General features: G+C 50.4%; 10 protein-coding genes across 10 annotated transcripts; 6 read left to right on the top strand and 4 right to left on the bottom strand.

The window, feature by feature from the left end:
• Positions 1-460: 460 nt before the first annotated feature.
• N7508_006878 (GMC family oxidoreductase) lies at positions 461-2,148 on the top strand (the record flags this gene model as incomplete). Its single annotated transcript, XM_058464944.1, has 2 exons — positions 461-707; positions 767-2,148. 2 exons carry the CDS (start codon positions 461-463, stop codon positions 2,146-2,148), a joined length of 1,629 nt encoding a protein of 542 aa, XP_058318797.1.
• A 379-nt stretch (positions 2,149-2,527) lies between these two features.
• N7508_006877 (N-acetylglucosamine-6-phosphate deacetylase) lies at positions 2,528-3,859 on the bottom strand (the record flags this gene model as incomplete). Its single annotated transcript, XM_058464943.1, has 2 exons — positions 2,528-3,430; positions 3,488-3,859. 2 exons carry the CDS (start codon positions 3,857-3,859, stop codon positions 2,528-2,530), a joined length of 1,275 nt encoding a protein of 424 aa, XP_058318796.1.
• A 625-nt stretch (positions 3,860-4,484) lies between these two features.
• N7508_006876 (unc-93 family MFS transporter) lies at positions 4,485-6,191 on the top strand (the record flags this gene model as incomplete). The annotated part of the gene is made up of 3 exons (XM_058464942.1): positions 4,485-5,069; positions 5,118-5,821; positions 5,873-6,191. 3 exons carry the CDS (start codon positions 4,485-4,487, stop codon positions 6,189-6,191), a joined length of 1,608 nt encoding a protein of 535 aa, XP_058318795.1.
• Positions 6,192-6,602: 411 nt separating this feature from the next.
• On the bottom strand, positions 6,603-8,535 carry N7508_006875 (uncharacterized protein; the record flags this gene model as incomplete). Its single annotated transcript, XM_058464941.1, has 6 exons — positions 6,603-7,228; positions 7,309-7,462; positions 7,519-7,686; positions 7,732-7,747; positions 7,793-8,033; positions 8,085-8,535. The coding sequence occupies 6 exons, from the start codon at positions 8,533-8,535 to the stop codon at positions 6,603-6,605; spliced, it is 1,656 nt and encodes a 551-aa protein (XP_058318794.1).
• A 693-nt stretch (positions 8,536-9,228) lies between these two features.
• On the top strand, positions 9,229-9,408 carry N7508_006874 (uncharacterized protein; the record flags this gene model as incomplete). Its single annotated transcript, XM_058464940.1, has 1 exon — positions 9,229-9,408. One exon carries the CDS (start codon positions 9,229-9,231, stop codon positions 9,406-9,408), a length of 180 nt encoding a protein of 59 aa, XP_058318793.1.
• A 37-nt stretch (positions 9,409-9,445) lies between these two features.
• On the bottom strand, positions 9,446-9,673 carry N7508_006873 (uncharacterized protein; the record flags this gene model as incomplete). The annotated part of the gene is made up of 1 exon (XM_058464939.1): positions 9,446-9,673. One exon carries the CDS (start codon positions 9,671-9,673, stop codon positions 9,446-9,448), a length of 228 nt encoding a protein of 75 aa, XP_058318792.1.
• A 1,907-nt stretch (positions 9,674-11,580) lies between these two features.
• On the top strand, positions 11,581-14,693 carry N7508_006872 (uncharacterized protein; the record flags this gene model as incomplete). Its single annotated transcript, XM_058464938.1, has 5 exons — positions 11,581-11,864; positions 11,911-12,496; positions 12,544-13,475; positions 14,213-14,317; positions 14,384-14,693. The coding sequence occupies 5 exons, from the start codon at positions 11,581-11,583 to the stop codon at positions 14,691-14,693; spliced, it is 2,217 nt and encodes a 738-aa protein (XP_058318791.1).
• Positions 14,694-15,248: 555 nt separating this feature from the next.
• Positions 15,249-16,121, top strand: sld5 (putative GINS DNA replication complex subunit Sld5; the record flags this gene model as incomplete). Its single annotated transcript, XM_058464937.1, has 2 exons — positions 15,249-15,425; positions 15,486-16,121. 2 exons carry the CDS (start codon positions 15,249-15,251, stop codon positions 16,119-16,121), a joined length of 813 nt encoding a protein of 270 aa, XP_058318790.1.
• A 442-nt stretch (positions 16,122-16,563) lies between these two features.
• Positions 16,564-19,213, bottom strand: N7508_006870 (cullin family protein; the record flags this gene model as incomplete). Its single annotated transcript, XM_058464936.1, has 4 exons — positions 16,564-16,735; positions 16,785-18,658; positions 18,727-19,113; positions 19,169-19,213. The coding sequence occupies 4 exons, from the start codon at positions 19,211-19,213 to the stop codon at positions 16,564-16,566; spliced, it is 2,478 nt and encodes an 825-aa protein (XP_058318789.1).
• Positions 19,214-19,513: 300 nt separating this feature from the next.
• Positions 19,514-20,107, top strand: N7508_006869 (DNL-type zinc finger protein; the record flags this gene model as incomplete). The annotated part of the gene is made up of 1 exon (XM_058464935.1): positions 19,514-20,107. The coding sequence occupies one exon, from the start codon at positions 19,514-19,516 to the stop codon at positions 20,105-20,107; it is 594 nt and encodes a 197-aa protein (XP_058318788.1).
• Between the last annotated feature and the right edge of the window lie 140 nt (positions 20,108-20,247).

Genomic DNA, 20,247 nt, shown 5'->3' with positions numbered 1-20,247 from the left:
GACTTCCGCCCTAAGAATGGAATTGCTAGCCTTACGCCTGTGACGTACTTCTACTGTCCGATACACAAACTCATACCCTAGCATCGGAAGGGCAATCCTTTCCTGGATACATCTCCTATCAACTCAATCTCTTGACTCCAAATACTCCAAGATACACATAGATACACATATTCCATATGCATCGTACGATAAGCGATGAAACATCTCGGCCGTTCATAGTTAAGAGGCGGTGGGCTCATTATCTAAAACCTCTCCACTTCTATGATCGCCACCACTCAGAGTCTTTTAATTCGCCGAGTCTAACTGAAAAAAATATGAAAAAAAAAAGTGGAAAGGTAAAGACGAATTTGGTGAACCGATAGAGACGTGTTAGATTCCTCAGACCACTTCGATTTCTCTATTCAAAAAGGCGGTCTCCTCTTTTCATACCTCCCCCCCTCCCTGCATACACATCTCCATCATGGCTACTACCAATGAGCTCCCCGCTGTCGATGTCAACAGCTACGACTACATAGTCGTTGGCGGTGGTACTGCTGGCTGTGTGATCGCCGCTCGTCTGGCCGAGTACCTCCCCAACAAGCGCACTCTAGTCATTGAAGGTGGTCCCAGTGATTACAATGACGACCGCGTCTTAAACCTCAAGGAATGGCTCAACCTCCTCGGCGGCGAGCTCGACTACGACTACGGCACCACCGAGCAGCCTATGGGTATGATCTCTTTCCTATCTCGAGTGATCGCGTGAAGCTGAGTTGCTGACATCCCGCAGGTAACAGTCATATCCGCCACTCCCGCGCGAAGGTCCTCGGCGGTTGCTCCTCCCACAACACTCTGATCTCCTTCCGTCCTTTCGAGTATGATTGCCAGAACTGGGTTGCCAAGGGCTGCAAGGGCTGGGACTTTGAGACCTTCACCCGCATCATTGACAACCTGCGTAACACCTTCCAGCCGGTGCATGCCCGACACCGCAACCAGCTCTGCAAGGACTGGATCCAGGCCTGCTCCAGTGCTATGGACATTCCCGTCATTGAGAACTTCAACGCCGATATCCGCAAGAACGGCGAGCTGACCGAGGGTGTTGGCTTCTTCAATGTGTCTTACAACCCCGATGACGGCCGCCGCAGCAGTGCGAGTGTCGCCTACATTCACCCCATCCTGCGCGGTGACGAGAAGCGTCCTAACCTGACCATCCTTACCAACGCTTGGGTCTCCAAAGTCAACGTTGAGGGCGATGCCGTGACCGGTGTCGATGTGTCTCTGCAGTCTGGTGTCAAGCACACCCTGCGCGCTAAGAAGGAGACCATCCTGTGTGCCGGTGCTGTCGACACTCCTCGTCTGATGATGCTTTCTGGTCTTGGTCCCAAGGAGCAGCTCTCCGGACTGGGCATCCCCGTTGTCAAGGATCTCCCCGGTGTCGGTGAGAATCTGATCGATCACCCCGAGACTATCATCATGTGGGAGCTCGAGCGCCCCGTGGACCACAACATGACCACCATGGACTCGGACGCTGGTATCTTCTTGCGCCGCGAGGCCCCCAACGCCGCTGGTTTCGACGGTCGCGCTGCCGACGTGATGATGCACTGCTACCAGATTCCCTTCACCCTCAACACCACTCGTCTGGGCTACGACGAGCCCATCAACGCCTTCTGCATGACCCCCAACATTCCCCGCCCCCGTTCGCGTGGTCGTCTCTACCTGACTTCCGCCGACCCCTCCGTGAAGCCCGCGCTGGATTTCCGCTACTTCACCGATGCCGAGGGCTACGACGCCGCCACCATTGTCGCCGGCTTCAAGGCTGCCCGTAAGATCGCCCAGGAGTCCCCCTTCAAGCAGTGGATCAAGCGTGAGGTCGCCCCTGGCCCCAAGGTGCAGACCAATGAGGAGTTGTCCGAGTACGGCCGTCGCGCTGCCCACACCGTGTACCACCCCGCTGGTACCACCAAGATGGGTAACGTTGCCCAAGACCCCCTGGCCGTTGTCGACCACAAGCTCAAGGTCCGCGGCCTCAAGGGCGTCCGTATCGCCGACGCCGGTGTCTTCCCTGACATGCCTACTGTCAACCCCATGTTGACTGTTCTGGCCATTGGTGAGCGCGCTGCCGAGATGATCGCCGAGGAGGCCGGCTGGGCTCGCAACCAGCCCCGTCTGTAAATGCACATGCAGTACATGTGCCGATGTGACATGCCTGTAAAAGTATATATTTTATGTTTGATTTTGGTTTCATTTTTGCATACAAGCGAGCGGCGCATCCACATGGATCTGCCCACCAGGTCTGCAAGACGGACCTGACATTTTGATTCCTTGATATTTACCACGACATCTATTCAATGATTTGGTCCTCAACTTATTCTTTGGATACTGATGTAAATTTGAAATGTAGAATAACATGAGAGGTATTCAAGATCGTAGATCTATGATCATGCGCTTGTTCTATGCTCATGCAAATGACAACCTAACCCCTATAACCAGTAACCCGAGATATGAAAACAACAGCAGAAATAGAAAACAGAAACAGAAAACAGACATGCCTTCAAACCGCCTTGTCAGTGTCATGGATCTTAGCACCAAGCTTCCAGACCTGATCAACAGTCAAAGTAGGACCAGAGAACGGATCATCATTCTCGCCCAGCACCACCAGATCGGCATCAGCGCCGCTATCCAATGTGCCCTTGATACCCTGTAAGCCAAGCAGACGAGCAGGGGTAGCAGTGACAGCATTGATAGCAGCAGCAGTAGAAGACCCAGACCAACGGCGGAAGTTGTTAACACACTCAATCAACGTCGCAGAAGACCCAGCAATCTTATCAGACCCCTCAAGCGTCAACCGCGCACCAGTCTTAACAATCCTCTCCCCATTCGTCCACTCATAAGTACCGTCAGGCAACCCACACAGCCGCATAGCATCCGTAACAAGAATCAACCCCTCAGGGTGCGCATTATACGCAATCTTAATAGAAGTAGGATGTAAATGGATGCCATCGGCAATAACACCGTAAAACGGCCGCCTGCGCTCACTTTGACCAAGCAAGCCAAAGATACCAGGGTCGCGGTGGTAGAAAGACCGCATAGCATTGAAGAGGTGCGTGATCATGCGCGCACCCTGGTGAGTAGCTTGAACAGCCTGCTCGAATGTCACGTCCGAGTGGCCGATGGCAAAGACGATATCTTTCTTGGTGATTTCGGGAATCTGGGACATCATGTCGCCGACTTCTGGGGCGGCTGTGATCATCTTGATTGGGTTTGAGCCTTCCAGGTTGTCTGCGCCGTAGCAGTGCATTATGTCTTGGAGGGTTTGCGCGGAGCGGAGGACGTCCTTCTTGTGGATGCCGTTTCGGCCGGGACTGATGAATGGTCCTTCGGCGTGGGCGCCGAGGGATTCGGCGCCATCTTGGGGTTGATGCTTTCCTGCGGTTGGACCGAGGGATGGGAGGACCTGGGGATAGTTAGTCTGGTGTTCGAGTTTCTATAGATGTTGGGTGGTGTTGCTTACCTTCCAGTATACTTCCGGGGTGGAGCTGACGAGTGTAGGCAGATAGGAGGTGACACCGGTACGAGCGAGACCGCGGTTCACCATGCGTAGACCCTCGTCGTATTCCTCCTTTGTGTCACATGGAACGGAGAAGTCGAAGCCGTGGGCACCGTTGAGTTGGACGTCGATCATACCCGGGGCCACGATGCGGCCACCGAGATCGATGATCTCGTCCGGGGAGAGGTGCAACTCATAGAAGGCTTCTTGGTCTTTGAGGATCTTTCCGGTCAGGGAGTCGATCCAGAGATCTTGTTCGACTAGAGATGAGCCGCGCACCAAGCGGCAGTTGGTGAACTTGGTGATACGGGGCGAAGAGGTGGTTTTGCCGGGCATGATGTCAGAATCTCTCAAGGCCAAGATCAACGAGAAAGAAAGAGATAGGACAGTCTTGACATATAAACAAGACAGAGAGTCTGCAAGCACAATGATGTAACTGTGTAGTGACATTCGGCATGCCGAAGTAGTATACCACTTATACCACGTATTGTCACGTATTGTCCCCCGCATGCAACTCTCCGCATGCGGGTCCAATGCGACCGGCAGAGTCGCATTCGTTGTGGACCTCCTTTTCTCTCTCTCTTTCCTCTCTTTCTCGCCCAGACATCTCAGTACCACTGGATGTCATTATTCATCTCTTGATGACTCTCTCTTTCTTTTCTCTGCGCCGTGGTTCGCTCCATCTCCTGTCTTTTTCTCCAGACCCATCTTCAACCCCCCGCAACCCCATGGAACTGATCGGCCTAATAGTGTCGCATCGATAATTATGGAGTCTCGATAAGACTATCGTGTGACTCGGCTATTACTATTCTCTTCAGCTTTAAAAAAAACTAATGCCCTGGACCTTGACTCCATTATCTCACTTTCTCCCTTCTAAATTTTCACGTGGGACTCACATTCCAACCCCTTGTTCCTTTGTTATTATCTTCACCCCTGTAGATCTGTTCCTGTTCCTTCAACCATGGCGAAGGAACAGAAGCAGGAGATGTCGGAGTATGATTCTGCGAGGGCCCCGGATCCCGAGTCTGGCGTGGATCAGGCCGTGTTAGGGCCGGCGTGGATGTACAAGCCAATCTTCAAACTGGGCAAATGGGAGGCCCCGTACTTTGCCTCGCCCGAGTTCCAACTATACCTGGTGTCGTTTGTCTGCTTCCTGTGTCCGGGCATGTTCAATGCTGTCAGTGGTCTCGGTGGCGGTGGCCAGGTCAACGCGACCGATGTGAACAACTCCAACACTGCGCTCTACAGTACCTTTGCCGTCGTGGGCTTCTTCGCCGGCTCAATTGCCAATCGAATTGGCCTGCGATTGACCCTATCGATGGGCGGCTTGGGATACTTCCTCTATGTGGCCTCCCTCCTCTCCTACAATATCAACCAGAACTCCGGCTTCTTGATCTTCGCTGGAGCTTTCCTCGGTGTCTGTGCGGGTCTCCTGTGGTGTGCGCAGGGTGCGGTGATGCTGAGTTACCCCCAAGAACATGAGAAGGGCAAGTATATTGCTGTGTTCTGGGTTATTTTCAACCTGGGTGGTGTCATTGGCAGTTTGGTATGTTCAATTCATCATATCTCATATCCAGTATACTAATGATAGTAGGTTCCCCTCGGTCAAAACATGCACTCCACCGCCGGTAGTGTCAACAATGGCACCTACATTGCCTTCCTGGTCCTCATGGCCATCGGCTTCGTGCTCTGTTGGTGTCTTGCCGATTGCAAGTATATCAAGCGCAGAGACGGTTCCCGTGTGATTGTGATCAAGAATCCAACCTGGAAGTCCGAGTTCGTCGGACTGTGGGAGACTCTGATCAACGACTCATACATTATCCTCATGTTCCCCATGTTCCTGGCCAGTAACTGGTTCTACGGATATCACTTCAACTCCGTCAACCTGGCCTATTTCAATGTCCGCACCCGCGCCCTGAACAGTCTGCTTTACTGGCTGATGCAGATGGTGGGTGCTTTCATCTTCGGTCAGCTTCTGGATCTGAAGTGTCTCTCGCGTCCCTGGCGTGCCAAGCTCAACTTTGGTATTCTGCTGGCTGTCACCATGGGTATCTGGGGTGGTGGATATGCCTTCCAGAAGCAATATACTCGCGAAAGCGGTTCTATTGATACCGATTTCACCGACAGTGGCTATATTGGACCTATGTTCTTGTACATGTTCTATGGATTCTACGATGCTGCTTTCCAAACCTGTACCTACTGGTACATGGGCTCTCTTTCCAACAATGCCCGCAAGTTGGCCAACTTTGCTGGTTTCTACAAGGGTATCCAGTCTGCCGGTGCTGCCGGCATGTGGAGGTGAGTAGTCTATCTTCCTACCTGCATTGATCTTACACTGACAATTTCCAGCATGGATGCCAAGAAAACTGCCTATATGACCGAATTTGCCTCCTGCTGGGGTCTGCTCGTCGGCAGTATGCTGGTTGCCTCTCCTGTAATCTTCTTCAAGATCAAGGAAAGTACCGCTGTCGAAGATGACTTGCGATTCTCCGACGAAACAGCCAAGGACGTCCTCGGCACTACCACTGAGTTGTCCGAGTTCGAGAAGCCTCAAACAGAGACACACACCCCCACTGAACTATCCGAGTTCGAGAAGCCTCAAACACAGACACACACCCCCACTGAGACTCTCCGCGACTCCAACGATGAGCCCACCCCCAAAGCCTGACGGGAGCAATCCCTTGTACCACCACGGTCATTAGACTTATACACCTTTGTATCTCACCATGGGTCTGACGATATCTGCATTTACGAGGCGTGCCATTTCTGAATCGCGGGGCTCGCCTGTGAGTGTGCAATCATGTTCAATGTCAATCGCTTTTTATTTCAATTCTTGTACATTATTTTGGCAGACCTCTAGGGCCAGGGATCGTCGGGATTTGCTGGCTAGTATAGTTCTGGAGATATCGTCTTTAGTGGAGGAATGTGACTATATTGACCTTGGTCAAGTTTCATACATTCCAATTATATCATGTCTTAGATTCTCGTCAGTCATCGAGTAATCATCAAGTTATGTATGGGTTTATATATATATATCTCTCTCTCTCAGGCATGTGAGCTATTCCTTCCCGACCCGACCCTAAATCAACACAGCCTTAGTAGCCGAAGGCAAAGCCACCGAAGCCTGCGTATGAGTAGCCTCTGCATCCCCTTCACTAGAAAATCCAGCCTTCAACTTCTTCCCCCCATCAGGCAACTCCCACCCAAACAGCGTCCGGTTGAACAATTGCAACGCAGCAACAGGCTGATAATAAGGAACCTCATGACCAGCCTCATAAACCCTAGTAAACGAGAAATTCCCAAACTCCCGGGTCTCACCATACTCAACACCGCCCACAGTAAACGGCGCATAACCAGCCTTTGCAAACTGCTTACTATGCGGATACTTCGCAGCCAGCGAAACAGCCTCCCCGCCAAACCAATTACAGATATAATCGGCATCGCCGTAGATGAGGGCCACGCGGACCGGGCGCGAGAGGATATCTTCTAGATCGTCGAGGAAATTGGGCCAGACGAAGTCGCCTTTTTGTTGGAAGGCGAAGTAGACTTCGTTGTTAGATTGGGTGTAGTTGATGTCTACGCCGAGGCCATTTAGGACGTTGTCTTTTGCGAGGTATTTTGTGTAGTAGCCTTCTGGGGTTGGGTCGGCGTATGGATGGCGGATGTCGTAGACGCCTCTTTTGCCGAAGGTGTAATAGGGTCCTTCTGCAGTTTGGCGTGGGTTAGTATGTATATGAGAGATATGAGAGGAATGGGATGGCATGGGATGGGTGGGCTGTACGTACCAACATTGTCGCGACACATGTTTGTTGCTTCGGTGCAGAGGGCGAAATCGGCTAGGGAGGTGCGGTTTGTCAATTTGCAGGATGCCACTTGGTCCTGACAGCCGTTTGGCATTTCGTTGGCGAATTTCATGTAGTTGTAGACTGTGTCGTTGACCTTTATTTATGTTAACGTTATGGATTGGAAGGTATGCTGTCGATAGGTAGACTCACGGCTTTGATGCCATAGGTGTTGTTCACGGCGAATTCGGGGTAGTGACGGGCTTGGATTCCTTCGTCGATGATTCCGTTTATAATGCCAAGAGTGTTGAAGTCGAGTTGGATGCCTTTTTGAGTTCCGTTCTTGATCTTCTCGTTTTCTTCGTAGAAGTGGTCGAAGAACTGCATGGTTAGCTAGAGATAAACTGAGTGGTTGATTTGGCTTACGGCAGGGCCATAGTGTCTATAGAGGTTAGCGGCGATATATACAGGTGGAAGTGGTACTCACCCTCCATAACTTTCAGTCCATAGATTGAAACTCTTCGACTTGATCTTCGAGTCCAGCTTGGGGAGAGCACCCAGGAATCCCTGCAAGACTTCCCAGGTAGCTTTAGCAGCGAGGTTGGTCGTATCAATCTTGGTAGCATTAATGACCGGATAACGACCATCAACGCCGGCAAAGTCTGCATCTTCGAAGACACCCGTCAGGGGGTTAAGTGTACCAGGCGCCTTTTCAGCATAGGAGAAGCCTGTACAGAATCAGCGAAATGTTCCGACGACACGTAGAAGCCTCAACATACCAACACCCAACGGCTGAGACAGGAAAAGCATATTCGAAACCTCATTCCACGATTGAGGGTTAATCTCCGATTCGGACTCATTATTAATACGACAAGGACCCAATTCCTCAAATAACCCAATCAGAGAATCACTTCCGGGACCACCATTCAGCCACAACGTAATTGGAGCATTTTTAGGATCATGGCGAGCCTCAAAGAACCAGAAGAAAGTATGCTCTGTCGGCGAGAGGTCGACATAACCAGAATAAGACTTTACACCCGGAGTCGTCTCACAAATGCCCTCTTTCCCGGGTTCCTTGTAGCGAATCGTGACATTATTAGCCGTCTTAATTGTCTTCACACCAGTCGGCTCCTTGGGTAACTGGCGACGAGTAATAGCCTCGTAAACAGGATTGTGTGGCACCGCCGACACAAGAGGCAGGAACAGTGGAATCCAGGTCGAGACACGCATAGCTGGGCAATGATGTGTCTATATGGACTATACGAGCATTCACGACAGCACAGGGGACAAGCGGGGGGTACTTATAGTACTCCCCGAGAGGGGGAGGGGAAAGAGATTGGTCTGCATTGGAGTAAACAAGTAAATAAGCACGATAACCGGCAGTATGCGAGTCAGGCTGTTCGCAATCGGCGCCCAGGATTTCCTCACGGGGCAGGTTTGATCGGTGTCAACAGGGGGCCTAATCAGTTACTCCGTTGGAGCTCCGGGGAAGGTAACATCATACGAGTGGAGATAGGCTTCAGTGAGTCGGCAGTGGCTGGCCAAGACCTCGCGGGGCGATAGCTTGAGGCGATGACTTGGGAGGCTGGGTGAGGGGAAGATCGACGCTACAGTAGACACTGGCTGCATGCCAAGAACTGTAGGCTTCGATTTTGCCCGAAAAAACAAGAATCAGGAAGGGATACAGAAAGTGGAAGGTGGAAGTGCAGCATGCGATTAGCAAATATCTTGTTCCTGTGGCGCCTTAACCTTAGCTCACGGCCAGGGGAAAGTCCCATATGGACCCTGTTTCCCACAAAGAATCTGCAATCCCCCACTGGAATCAATATAATAAACAGCACCCGTCTTCTCATGTCCAGTCCAGGCATCTGCATGCATACAAGCCTCATTCCAAGTAAACCGGTTCCGACTCCCTCGACAATTATGCAAGCTGTGGATAACAACTGGATTGGTAATCAGATCGGTCCCCCAACCAACAGCCGATATGAAAGACAGACTGGGAGTTTGCCCGCACCAGGTATCCGTGGATGGGAATGGATTGGTGAATGGACCGAAGAGGGAATCGGTATCGATGGCCATGACCATGGCCATGGCACTGTCTGAGTAAAGGTTTGCTTGAGCTGCAGTGGTTTGGTTGGTGTCACCAATGCTGAACCTTTTGATTGTTGAGTGCTGTGCATTGAGACGTAGCTGTGGTGATCGATGGAGTGGAGCTAGTCAGGATGGTGCTGGTGGAAACTGCAGTTGCCGTCACGGTGGCAGAATAATCGGTGGCTACCTGGACCAAGACGGGACTGCCTTCATTCACAGGCAGTGCATCTCCCAGTCCAGTCAAGGTGGCTAGTGCGAATATCACGAGTTGGATCATGGCAAAGGTAGGGAGTAGCTATGTCAAGGTGATGAGACTTGAGGATGAACAATGGTTCAGACATTGGAGGGAATAGCAGGTATTGAACTTTGAAGAACAAACTCGTTGGAGTCAGTATTTGATTTCTAATGGACATGGAATGAATCGTGCCATTGTAATGGATGAAAGAAGCGATACGTTCTATTGGATTGAGAAGCTAGACGGGAGATCACTGATGTATCAATCAAGGTAGAATGGACCTAAGATGGCCATACGGTAGAGCTGACAGGGCTGAATCGCAGACACGGCTGGCTGAAGCCAAGTATCAACATAAGCTCATCGAAACGGTATACCTGTATGACTCTTGGATTCAAAGGGACCATATCTCATGCCCCCCAAGCCCAATATACTAGAACCTCTTGGAATTGCTGTCTTAGAGTAGCCGCCATCTAGCTAGATGGATAGAATATACACTAGACGTGGCAAGCACGAACTAGTATGGGTAGAGTGAGGAATATGCATTAGGCTCGGGAACACCGAGAACAGTCTTCCAGAAATAAACGATCTTTGCTTTTAGCAGATGCCAAATCGTGATCCTTGCAATTGAAAGAACTGCACACCGTTTGCTCTACTGTGCAGTCACGAACTGTAAGAATGGAGAAGATCAATCTTCGGCCCAAAGCCGAGAGGGGCATTCCGCTCTTCATCTACGCGTATGAAACGAAATCACATTGTTTGCCCTGACGCCAATGGAGATGAGTCCATCGCTCGGCGCCACACGCGTTGAGGGAAGTATAGGCCGAAGATAGCGCCTCGGGCAGAAATGGATCTAATTTGCAATTCTAGTTTAGTTAGCATGTTGGACATCGCAATAAGGGCCTTGTCAAATAGTCTCACGGTAGTCGAGAGTTAGTCTAATTAGTCGAGAATGGAATGCCAGATATGCCGATCTCGCCACCTAAGGATGTGTGCAGGTACGCGGGCTAGAACCGCATATCATTTCCTCCTGTAAAATATGACTCCAGTCTTTCTTTCTTTCTTTCTTTTTTTTTTTTTTTTTTTTTTTAGAAAGAGGCTCAGAGGCTCAGGAGATAAAGTTAAGCGCAAAAATGGTCGGGTCTCGGCTCTTGTCTAATAGGGGAGGTGCCTACAGTAGGGGGGATTTATTTGTTCATATGCTCGACTATGAACCCAGCGACTTGAATATTTGCATAATGGAAGTTATAGATAGATGTACAAGCAAGGGCTTAGCAATATCTGACGTAGATGCAAGGCGAACAAAGCCTCTCGTGAAATGTTTTAACCTCGTGTTTCACGCGGACCAACGCATAACCGAAGGTCTCAGACCCGGAGATCGTCCAGCCTTTGCACGCGGGATCGGCTTCATTTCCACCGTCGAGTGAGGCGATTCTATGATTTGTCCGTTTGATCCTGGTGGGAAATGTGCCAACAAAGACAGCCCCTGTCTCCACCGCGTAATCAAAGTCCGACCCGTAAAATCTCTCGGAAAATGAAAGGAAATTGTATGCACAATTAACGGAGGAATTTGAGTAGCTGCCTCTCGTGGCATAATCGCCGATATTAGCTGTTCTTTGTCCATTGACCATAAGATCTGAATATCTCCCTCTGTTTCATCCTCCATACAGTTCCCAGCATTGTGTCAAAAACCCGAGGGGTACTGTACGTTGGTTCGGTCCACCGGGCCCCAGTGTCTCTCTCCTGCTCATCTCAAGAACCAACCCTAACCTTGCATCTCCAGCCTTGTTTTGGCTTCACCATGACCCAAGCCTCTTTGGGCTGGCTCCCGTGATTTTAAATTTGACCGTCCCTGCGGACACCAGCTTGAAATTAGCCTAACGGTCGTGACTCGAAGTTTAAATCTTATATCTACGCTATCATCTTTACCTGGAACAACAGCGCCCTCTACTATGGCTTCTGCGCCTGGAACTCCTGTTCGCGCACACAGTAGTGCAAGTGCAAGGAAGCGTCCGGAGTCATCACTGCCCCCGGTCATCGAGGACGTTTCGTATCCATCCCATCCGATTGCCCAACTTCAAGGGCCATTTGAAGAATCAATTGTGGAGACGACCAGTAGCTCGGCAGAGGAATGGGTTGTTGAAATTGACGCGCAGACACGACGGCGCGATCTATTGGAAAATGACGACTATGAGCGTCTCTGTGGGAGGAAATGGCGCCAAAGATCCTCGGAAAGGTTAGAAGCCAATTGCACTTGACTGAGCTGGAGCTGACTCGCATAGGTATCATCCATTTTGGAAACTGATCTCCCAGATGGTCTTTGGAGTCCATCTTCTCGGCAAGAGTCTGGCCAAATCGGAGGTGTCAGTCATGAAAATTCTCCAGACGCACGTCGATGAGCTGGATGGCTTTCTGCAAAGAACGACAGAAGACTTTCTGATCATTCGATTGGATGTTCGCACCCGAATTCAGTATCTCAGTTTGCCTTTGGGTAACCTGGAGGTCTTCGATGAGATGCTTCAAGACCGAGCCTTCCGGCTATCGGTTGTGTCGTATAATGACCAGATCGAACATTCCATCTACAGATTTACCCTGGCTATCACAGATGCCCTCAAAGATCTTCAAAAGGCAAAGGAGGCCATGGGTGCACTCTGGTTCTACTTCCGAGAGCTTGCGGACGAGGGCTGTTTCGAGACTGACAGCCTCAACGCCTTTCGTCAGGCCATGATGGACAACATGGAGGGCTGGATTGTTGCTATCTCTAAGCTTCGTCAACGAGGCGCCGCTCTCCAAAAGGCTCTCAGTCAGTTGGGTCTTGCAACTACAGAAATGCAACGCCGCGTGGGTGTAGCGAGCAGAAAAGATGTGGTGAGTTGCCAACTTCCCATGATTACATTTCGTACTAATTGGAACAGCGATCATTCGTCCAACAAAGTAAAAAGACTGCAAGACGAAGCAAGTCTGTCAGACAGAGACTCTTTGAAAGAGAAGCGCCTGTTCCAGAGAAGCCTCTCCCTCGCGATCCATTATCGAAACCAAAGCGGACATCTTCCAAGAGTCCACCAGCCACACCTGAAGAACAACCAACGACTCCCGCAGATCCAAACCAAACCGATGGTCTACGACGCAAGATCCTAAGTCGGGCCAAATCATGCAGTGCTCTCATAGGAGAAGCCAGCGCGGGCGCGGGCGACGCACCACCACCTCTTCCATCAACACCACCAACATCTGGACTACTAAAACGAAAGCTGTCCATACCATTCCTACCCAAACGATCTGCCAGTGAAAAGATCGATCTCAACAAATCCCGACCTAGGACAGCACCTTCACAACCATCAAGGCCATCGCGCGCCATTTCAATAGAACACCTACGAGCATTCTGCACAACACCACGACCAGTAACCCGACAATCGATGGCCAAATCACCTACACAAGCACGACAAGAGACCCACAACAAGCTCACGAGCGGCCGAGAGAGCATGAAAGACCAAATCTCGCAATTCCTCAAAAGCGACCGCGTGGTCGATGCCTGGGATAACGTCTCCAAGAACGCGTCATGCTGTGCACGGCCACTCGCAAAGACAAAGGAATGGCCCAGCAGCATCTTCCGCACGAAATCCTCTACGACACTACAAAAACAAGGCCAAAATGACCTCTCCGGGCCGGACCTGGAAAGGCAGATGTCATGGGTACAAGAGACATTCGATGTCCTGCCTAAGTACTCATTCAAGCCGAAACCCGACATTTCGCCCCGCATCCACGTCCTGTCTGTGCAGATGACATTGGATGAGGAGGCTAGTGTGTCCAATGGCGGAGAGGCGAGTTTAGATATGCGGAGTGAGACCGGGTCAATCACCGCATTACCGGCTGTGCCGGCTCCGCCGGTTTCTATTTCACCAGTAGGTAGTCAATCATGAGATTTGTGAATTATTTACTGACATTTATAGATCAATTTGGAGCATCGGACAAGGCTGGTGGAATGTGAAGCTTGAACAATTTTATACCCGAGGTGTAGTTACATCATCACTTGAGCCTCGTCTCGGGTCAGGTATCCGGAGGCAAATACATACAGGACACAGCGTTAACTACATTCACATTTACAAATACAATGTCAGTAGAATTCAGTTCAGCACAGCCCATTTGCCTCTCAGCCCTGCGCCCCATCGCAGATCATTGGATAGTGGAATACTGCGCCACGCGCTGCGCCTACACTTAGACGACAACTGCAGTATTTAGCGCTGAGGTTCTCTCGTTTTTTCGCAAACCTGCTATTTTCTTGTATTTTCTGTAGTTTCTGTGATTCTTCACGTTCATTTTCAGGTACCAACTACTTAATCCCTAGCCCAAAGTGCGAGACACGTTAGGTCGCTGGTACCTCGCCAGCTTTCAACTGCAGCCTAGTGCCAAGGACCCACCGCCCAGCCCCTACGATTACGTCGAACATCTCAGCCTTGGGGACTTTTTATCTCTCTGGTTCACTCCTCACTCCTGTCACCCCTGCCCTCATGGCTGTCATTTTCCCCAGATACACCTGGTAAGTCGTCGGATACTTCCCTCCGCCAGCATATGCTAACAGTCATCCAGCTACGGTGGTTATGATGGCTGCTACTCTACCTGGGACTCCTGGGGCCGCTGGGTAGCATTTGCGGTTATCGTCGGTGTTGCTTTCCTGCTCTTCTTCGGTTTTGCGTGAGTCTCATCTCAACCCTCCAGATTCATGTGCCATGCGCGAATTTCAGAGCTAACATGGCCCAGATGCTTCAATGCACGCCGTCGCAGAACCCATGGCCAGCGCCCTATAACCGGCACAGGCTGGATGGCTCCTCCCCCGGGACCTCCTCCGCCAAACCAGCCCATCTACCAGCCCCCTTACGGCGACCCCTACTACCAACAAAATTCGCCACCCCAATACAGCGCCAACCCCCAGAACTACGGCTACTTCGGCGCCCAGAACGGACCACCGCAAGAGCAGGGAATCGAAATGCAGCCCCCACCACATGCATACAATGGGGGACAGCCCTACTCGCCCCCGGCCGGCCCGCCCCCAAACGCGAGCAAGGTCTAGACGCTAGACATCCAAAGCTTTAATGGACACAGGGCTTTGAAGCCTGATTTGCATTTCCCTAGTGCACTGGAACCTAATGTTTTACGGCGTTTTCCTATCGGATGGTGCGATGCATGAACTTTGCTTTGATACGGATACCCGCATGGGTGGATTGTTTTGTTTCCTTTTTCAATGTTCTCTCGGTTCTGATCCCAGATTAAAGGACAGGGTTCGGGCACTTGTCTCTAAAACGGGACTTCAATAGTTCTGTGTTCTCGTACATTGTTCACATCGCTATTTCTAATGACATATCTTGAACGGCCAGTCCTGCATAAAATACATTAATTACCTAGTTTCTTTGAAAGTAGACTGGTCTTGGATCAGCGTCGATCATTGTGCAGGGGGTTGAGATGAACCGGTTGCGCAAATAAATTACCCATGAAACACCCACTGTACTCAACGCCTTCGCGAATCTAATTGAATCCAATTGAATCTACTCCAAGTGGATTCCTGCCTGGGGCATCCACTCCGCCCTATATCGCGCTCCGCTCTACAATTTCCTCCACCAAACCCGCAATGGACATCGACGACATTCTCGCCTCGGTCGATCGCGGCCCAGGCGCCAGCCCAGAGTCAGCAGCGCTGGACCACCAGCTCCTGACGCGTTTCTGGGTCGCCGAACGCGCTGTGTCAGAGGTACTACCGTGGCCCGCACCACTGATGGAGCGCATGATGGACCGAGTGCGGATGCAGGTAAGCAGCGCGCAAGAGCAACAAGAACTAGCAATGTTAATCATCGAGACATTTGTCCAGATCGAAACAATCGAAGACCTAGCCGCCTCATCAGGCGACACAGACATGCAACCAACAACCCACAACCCAAACCTCAACCTCCGCCTCTCAATCCTCCAAACAGACCTCGCACGCACGCAATATATAATCCGCAGTCTACTACGGGCGCGCCTGGCAAAGATCACAAAATACAGCATGCACTACCTCGTCCAACTAGCATCGCGCAACAAAAACCCTCTCTCGCAAACGCAATCCCAATCCCAGTCCCAATCCACAAACGCCAACGCACAGCCCGAGGATTCAGTGCCTGATATTTCCTCCCTAGACGATCTAGCGCCGCTGTCTCAGCCCGAGGCTGCATTTTTGCATTCGCATCAGACGCTGTTGGCCGGCCATTATGCGGGGTCGTTTATGGGTGCTTTTCCACGGCAGTTGAGGCGGTTGGATGATAATGCTGGTGGGACGAGTATGATTCAGGGCCCTGAGGTGCGGGAGGTTGTTTTTGTTCGGTGTTTGGGGGTTGAGGTTCCTGTTGTTGTTGGAGGGGAGGAGGATGGCGGGGATTATGGGGTCACTATGCGTATAGGTGATGTTTGGGTTGTTCGGTGGGAGGGTGTTAAGGATGCTTGGGGGAGGGGGGAGGTTGAATTGTTGTGAGATGGGGAATTTGTTTTTGATAGCGGCATTCTTGCACTTGCACTTGCACTTGGGTTGGCGTTGTGATTGGGTTATATACTCGGTTGTGGTCTACGGTGCTAGACCAGAAGGATATCTTCTATGTTCTGTTCGATGTTTTTATTTAAATCTCAGTTGTCTTACTGAGTACTGAGATATGCATGTCTGGAGTGGCCAGGTCCAATTCTATACTTGCAGCTAATAGCAAAAAAAAAAAAAAAAAAAAAAAGAAAACCAAGTACATGACATGATCTTTTGCAAGGCCATTGCATTTCTTTTCACTCTTCCCCTTGGAGACGCCAGTCGCTAACCGCAAATGAAAATACAAAGAACCCCGAACGCAACCGCCAATATGCTGAGAATTTGATCATAAGATCATGAGAATATCAAGCAAATGACCAAAGCCATTGCCAACAAGACCGATTCACGCAATGTAGCCATAAGTAGGCGGTTCCTCGGAGATACGCTCCAAATATTCACGGTCAATCAAGCTCTCAATTCGACGCTTGATCATGTGTACATCCGGGACGAAACGAGAGTTCAATTGAGAAATGACCTCTGTCATTAATTGTTGATGCATGAGATTCTTGCGTTGTCTAGGATATGTTAGTATATCACATGTGAAGAAAGATGAGAGAAACATACTTCATGATACGCACGATAGCGGCCTCAATGGTACCGCCACGCTCCTCGCTCATCTTCTGCTCAGTATCCTTGCGCTGGTCTGTGTTCTCGACCTTGTTTGCACCACCGCTGACGACTCCAATGCGCACTTTTACGAATGGACTGTGGAATTCATGGTTGAAGAAGAAGCGGTCTGCGGGTTGGACATTCTTGCTCATTGGATCCTTTTTCAAGACTCGTGTCTTGGGAGCAACGGCCAGCGATTGCAAGTTTCGAATTAAGTCGTGGTCGGGGATTTGGGTGCGCATCTGAATCTCTTGGTATGTCAGAGGCTCACCGTCTGGTGTGTCGTTAAACAGCATGAGGATGACCATGGCGTAGGTTGAAACATTCAGTTCATATCGCTGAACCTTGCCATTGGGTCGTTTGAAGGTGGCTCGGATGTCACCAGTGCCCATGCTAGCTTGCCAGGACAGCTTGCGGCCGTTGTGTTTTCCAAGGTAGAAGCGCTCAAAACTATGGATGAGCGAGGAGATTTCCTTCGGGTAGATGCAGGGTAGTTGAACGGTTCCTTCTTTCGTGCTAGCCATGATGTCCATGGGCCACATGTTGCTGGTGAGAACATTGACCTCCAGATCCACGGGCTTCTGGTCGGGATCCCCGGTTTTTGATACGTGATCTTTATAGTTGGCACTCAGATCCTCGGATATCGTCATGTCCTTAAACATCGCTTCAATGCGCTGGGTGAACTGATTGCCGACTTCCATCTTCATCTTGGAAATCATTTGTCTCTCTGCATCCATGCTGGCAGCGCGCTTCATCAAAAGACGACGTGACAAATGCTTTTTGTAATAAGTTTCGAATAGATCCTTGTCTTTGATATACCGCAAAAGCGTAATGCCATTGTCCAGTAAAGCATCGACCTCGCTCTCTGTCTTCCCCTTGATGCCCTTCTTCAGGTTCTCGTCAAAGAACAGGGAAAGGAACTCGGAGCTGCGAGGGTTCATGTTGATAAAGTCCGAAAAACTCCCCATGATCGAGCTCTCAAGACCCTGGTCAGACAGGAAAGCCTTTTCCCAGACATCGTCGAATTTCCTCTTAAGGGCCAAGATCTCATCAACCCAGCGAATTGCGGACTCGGTTTGCTGATTCACGGGCCTCTGCTTGTCTGTTGCTTTCTCCTTTCTATCGCTCTTTTCGTCCTTCTTGGCAGAAGGAGCTGGTGTTGGCGGAAATTGCTTTGACAAAGCATTGATATCCTTGCCCATTTCCACGATCCTCTTGTTGACTGCCTTGGCCAGGGCTTCCTTTTTGGGGTCAACTCTGGCATTCAGCGAGTAAATGTCGCGTAATGCATCGAGATGATTGTGGTCAAGCATGTGTCGCACACCAGTTCCTTCAAGGTTGACGACTTCTGCAATGTTGGTGCGAATCAAGTGCTCATCTAGCAGGTCGAGAATTTTCGGTTGGGTCGTAATAGCCAGAGTATATTGGCATCGCTCCTGTTCTTCGACAATGCGTTGGATTGCCATCCGGCAGAAAGTGGCGGCATCCCCAATCTCCAACAATCGTCGTCCTTCGGCTTGGTAGAAATCCTTGCTTGTATCAAGGAAAGCTGGTTCGAAAATTGTGAGGTAAAGCTTTGTACTCTCCTCCTCTGTAATTGTTTCGTAAAGGCCCTCCATCATTTGGATGCAGTGTCGAATTAACGGACGCTCAATCATATGACCAGAGCGTTCCAGCTGGATCATGAACAGAATTGTTGATTCCAGCATTTCAATTACCTTGAGTTCAGAGCCGGGGCGAACGGAAGACCGAAGGATATGGTCACGGAAGAGTGCCATACAGACGACATAGATAGAAGGCTTGGTGTGAGAGGCCAAGACCATGCGGTCCTGCGCAAGATATCAGACCAATTCCAAAGTGAGCTCGAACAGCTCAAATACCAAGCATTTATACTTACCATATACATCAGAACATCCGTAACCATGCCCATGCATAGTTGGTGATCCTCCCATGCATCCTTCAGCGCGGCCAAGAACTTCTCACCCGCCTCTCTCCTCTCATTAGATTGGTCTGGCGCATCCAGAGAATTGTGTGTTCGAACGAGGATCGAAGAAATCGACCCTGTAATGAGCTTTTGGACGTTGTTTTGAAGCCATTGCTGTTCCAGTTCTTTGACCTTGTCGTGGAGTTCTTCACCCCGCATCATCAAGGCGATCTTGTATGCATGACGGTATAGCTCTTCGAAAGCCAGTGTGGAGGCATTTTTCGTATTTATTTCGGTCAATGATGATGAGAGAACGGACCAGATTGCGTCGAAAGATTCCGGCTTCGCTGCTGAGGTTCCCTAGTGCGATCTATAGTCAGTGGAGAGCTTCAACTTTCACCCCGCATTCACTTACCCCCCTTCGCGGAGCTCGGATTTTGTGGCGAGCTCTCATTGCCATTTTGCAAGCCTTCAAATCAATGAGAAAGTAAAGAGTGACGGATGTGTAGTAAAATTTTGTTAACGAGATGAGTTGGAGAACAACTCGCCGCGGAGGCCGGTCCGGGAAAATAAAATCCCGATGCTTATCTGAATCCTTATCAGTAAGGGCCGGGTTAACTAATTATCCGGGATTTGTTGGCATCGTCATCACCGCTGAGTCTTTCATTCGTTGTCTTTGAACTACTACATCAGCCACGATACATCTGCGCCCTCACTACTAGCATTGATTTCGACTCAATACCTCAGCCTCACACTCACAATGCGCCCTTTTACCTCGGGCTTCCGCCCATTGAACACTGTCGTGTCGCAAGCTCAATCATACACCTCCATCGCGCGCGCACCCTCATCGCGCTTCCTCTCAACCCAAATCACCCGCCCACGCTTTGCCATTCGCTCCCTTCCTCGCTCCCAACGCATCGTCACCCACACTCAATTCCGAGCCAACTCAAGTGCCGCTCGTCCTCTCACTGCAGCTGCCCCGAGCCAGACAGAAACGGACGCCGAGCGCGAAGCACAAAATGCAGAGCGACGTAAGAATGAAGAGGCCTACCGCATTACCTTTACTTGCAAACCTTGCGGTCATCGCTCTGAGCACCGTATGTCAAAGCAGGGCTACCACCGCGGAACCGTTCTGATTCAATGTCCTGGTTGCCAATCGCGCCATGTCATGAGTGATCACCTGGGTGTTTTCTTTGATAAGAAGACCACTTTGGAGGACCTGCTCAAGGAGAAGGGTCAGGCTTTGACTCATGGCCACACTGATGGTAACCTTGAGTTCTGGGACGATGGATCTGTGAAGAGCTTTAACTCGGAAGGCAGCAACCAGATCGGGTCTTCCGAGGAAAAGTCTTAAGTTGTTTCCAGTGAGATGGTATTTTGCATGGGTGCTTGGTACAATGTTCGGTGCATATAATGGTGTCGGTTCACTGGTTGTTTGTCCTTTTGGATCACCTTGTATTTTAGAGAAAGACGTTCACTCTCCACTCACAGCAT

This window comes from Penicillium antarcticum, assembly GCF_028974205.1.
Source record: "Penicillium antarcticum strain IBT 31339 chromosome Unknown utg000006l_segment0_segment0, whole genome shotgun sequence".
Lineage (NCBI taxonomy): Eukaryota > Fungi > Ascomycota > Eurotiomycetes > Eurotiales > Aspergillaceae > Penicillium > Penicillium antarcticum.
Note: the sequence above shows the minus strand (reverse complement) of the source record. Positions and strands in the feature narration are given on the sequence as shown.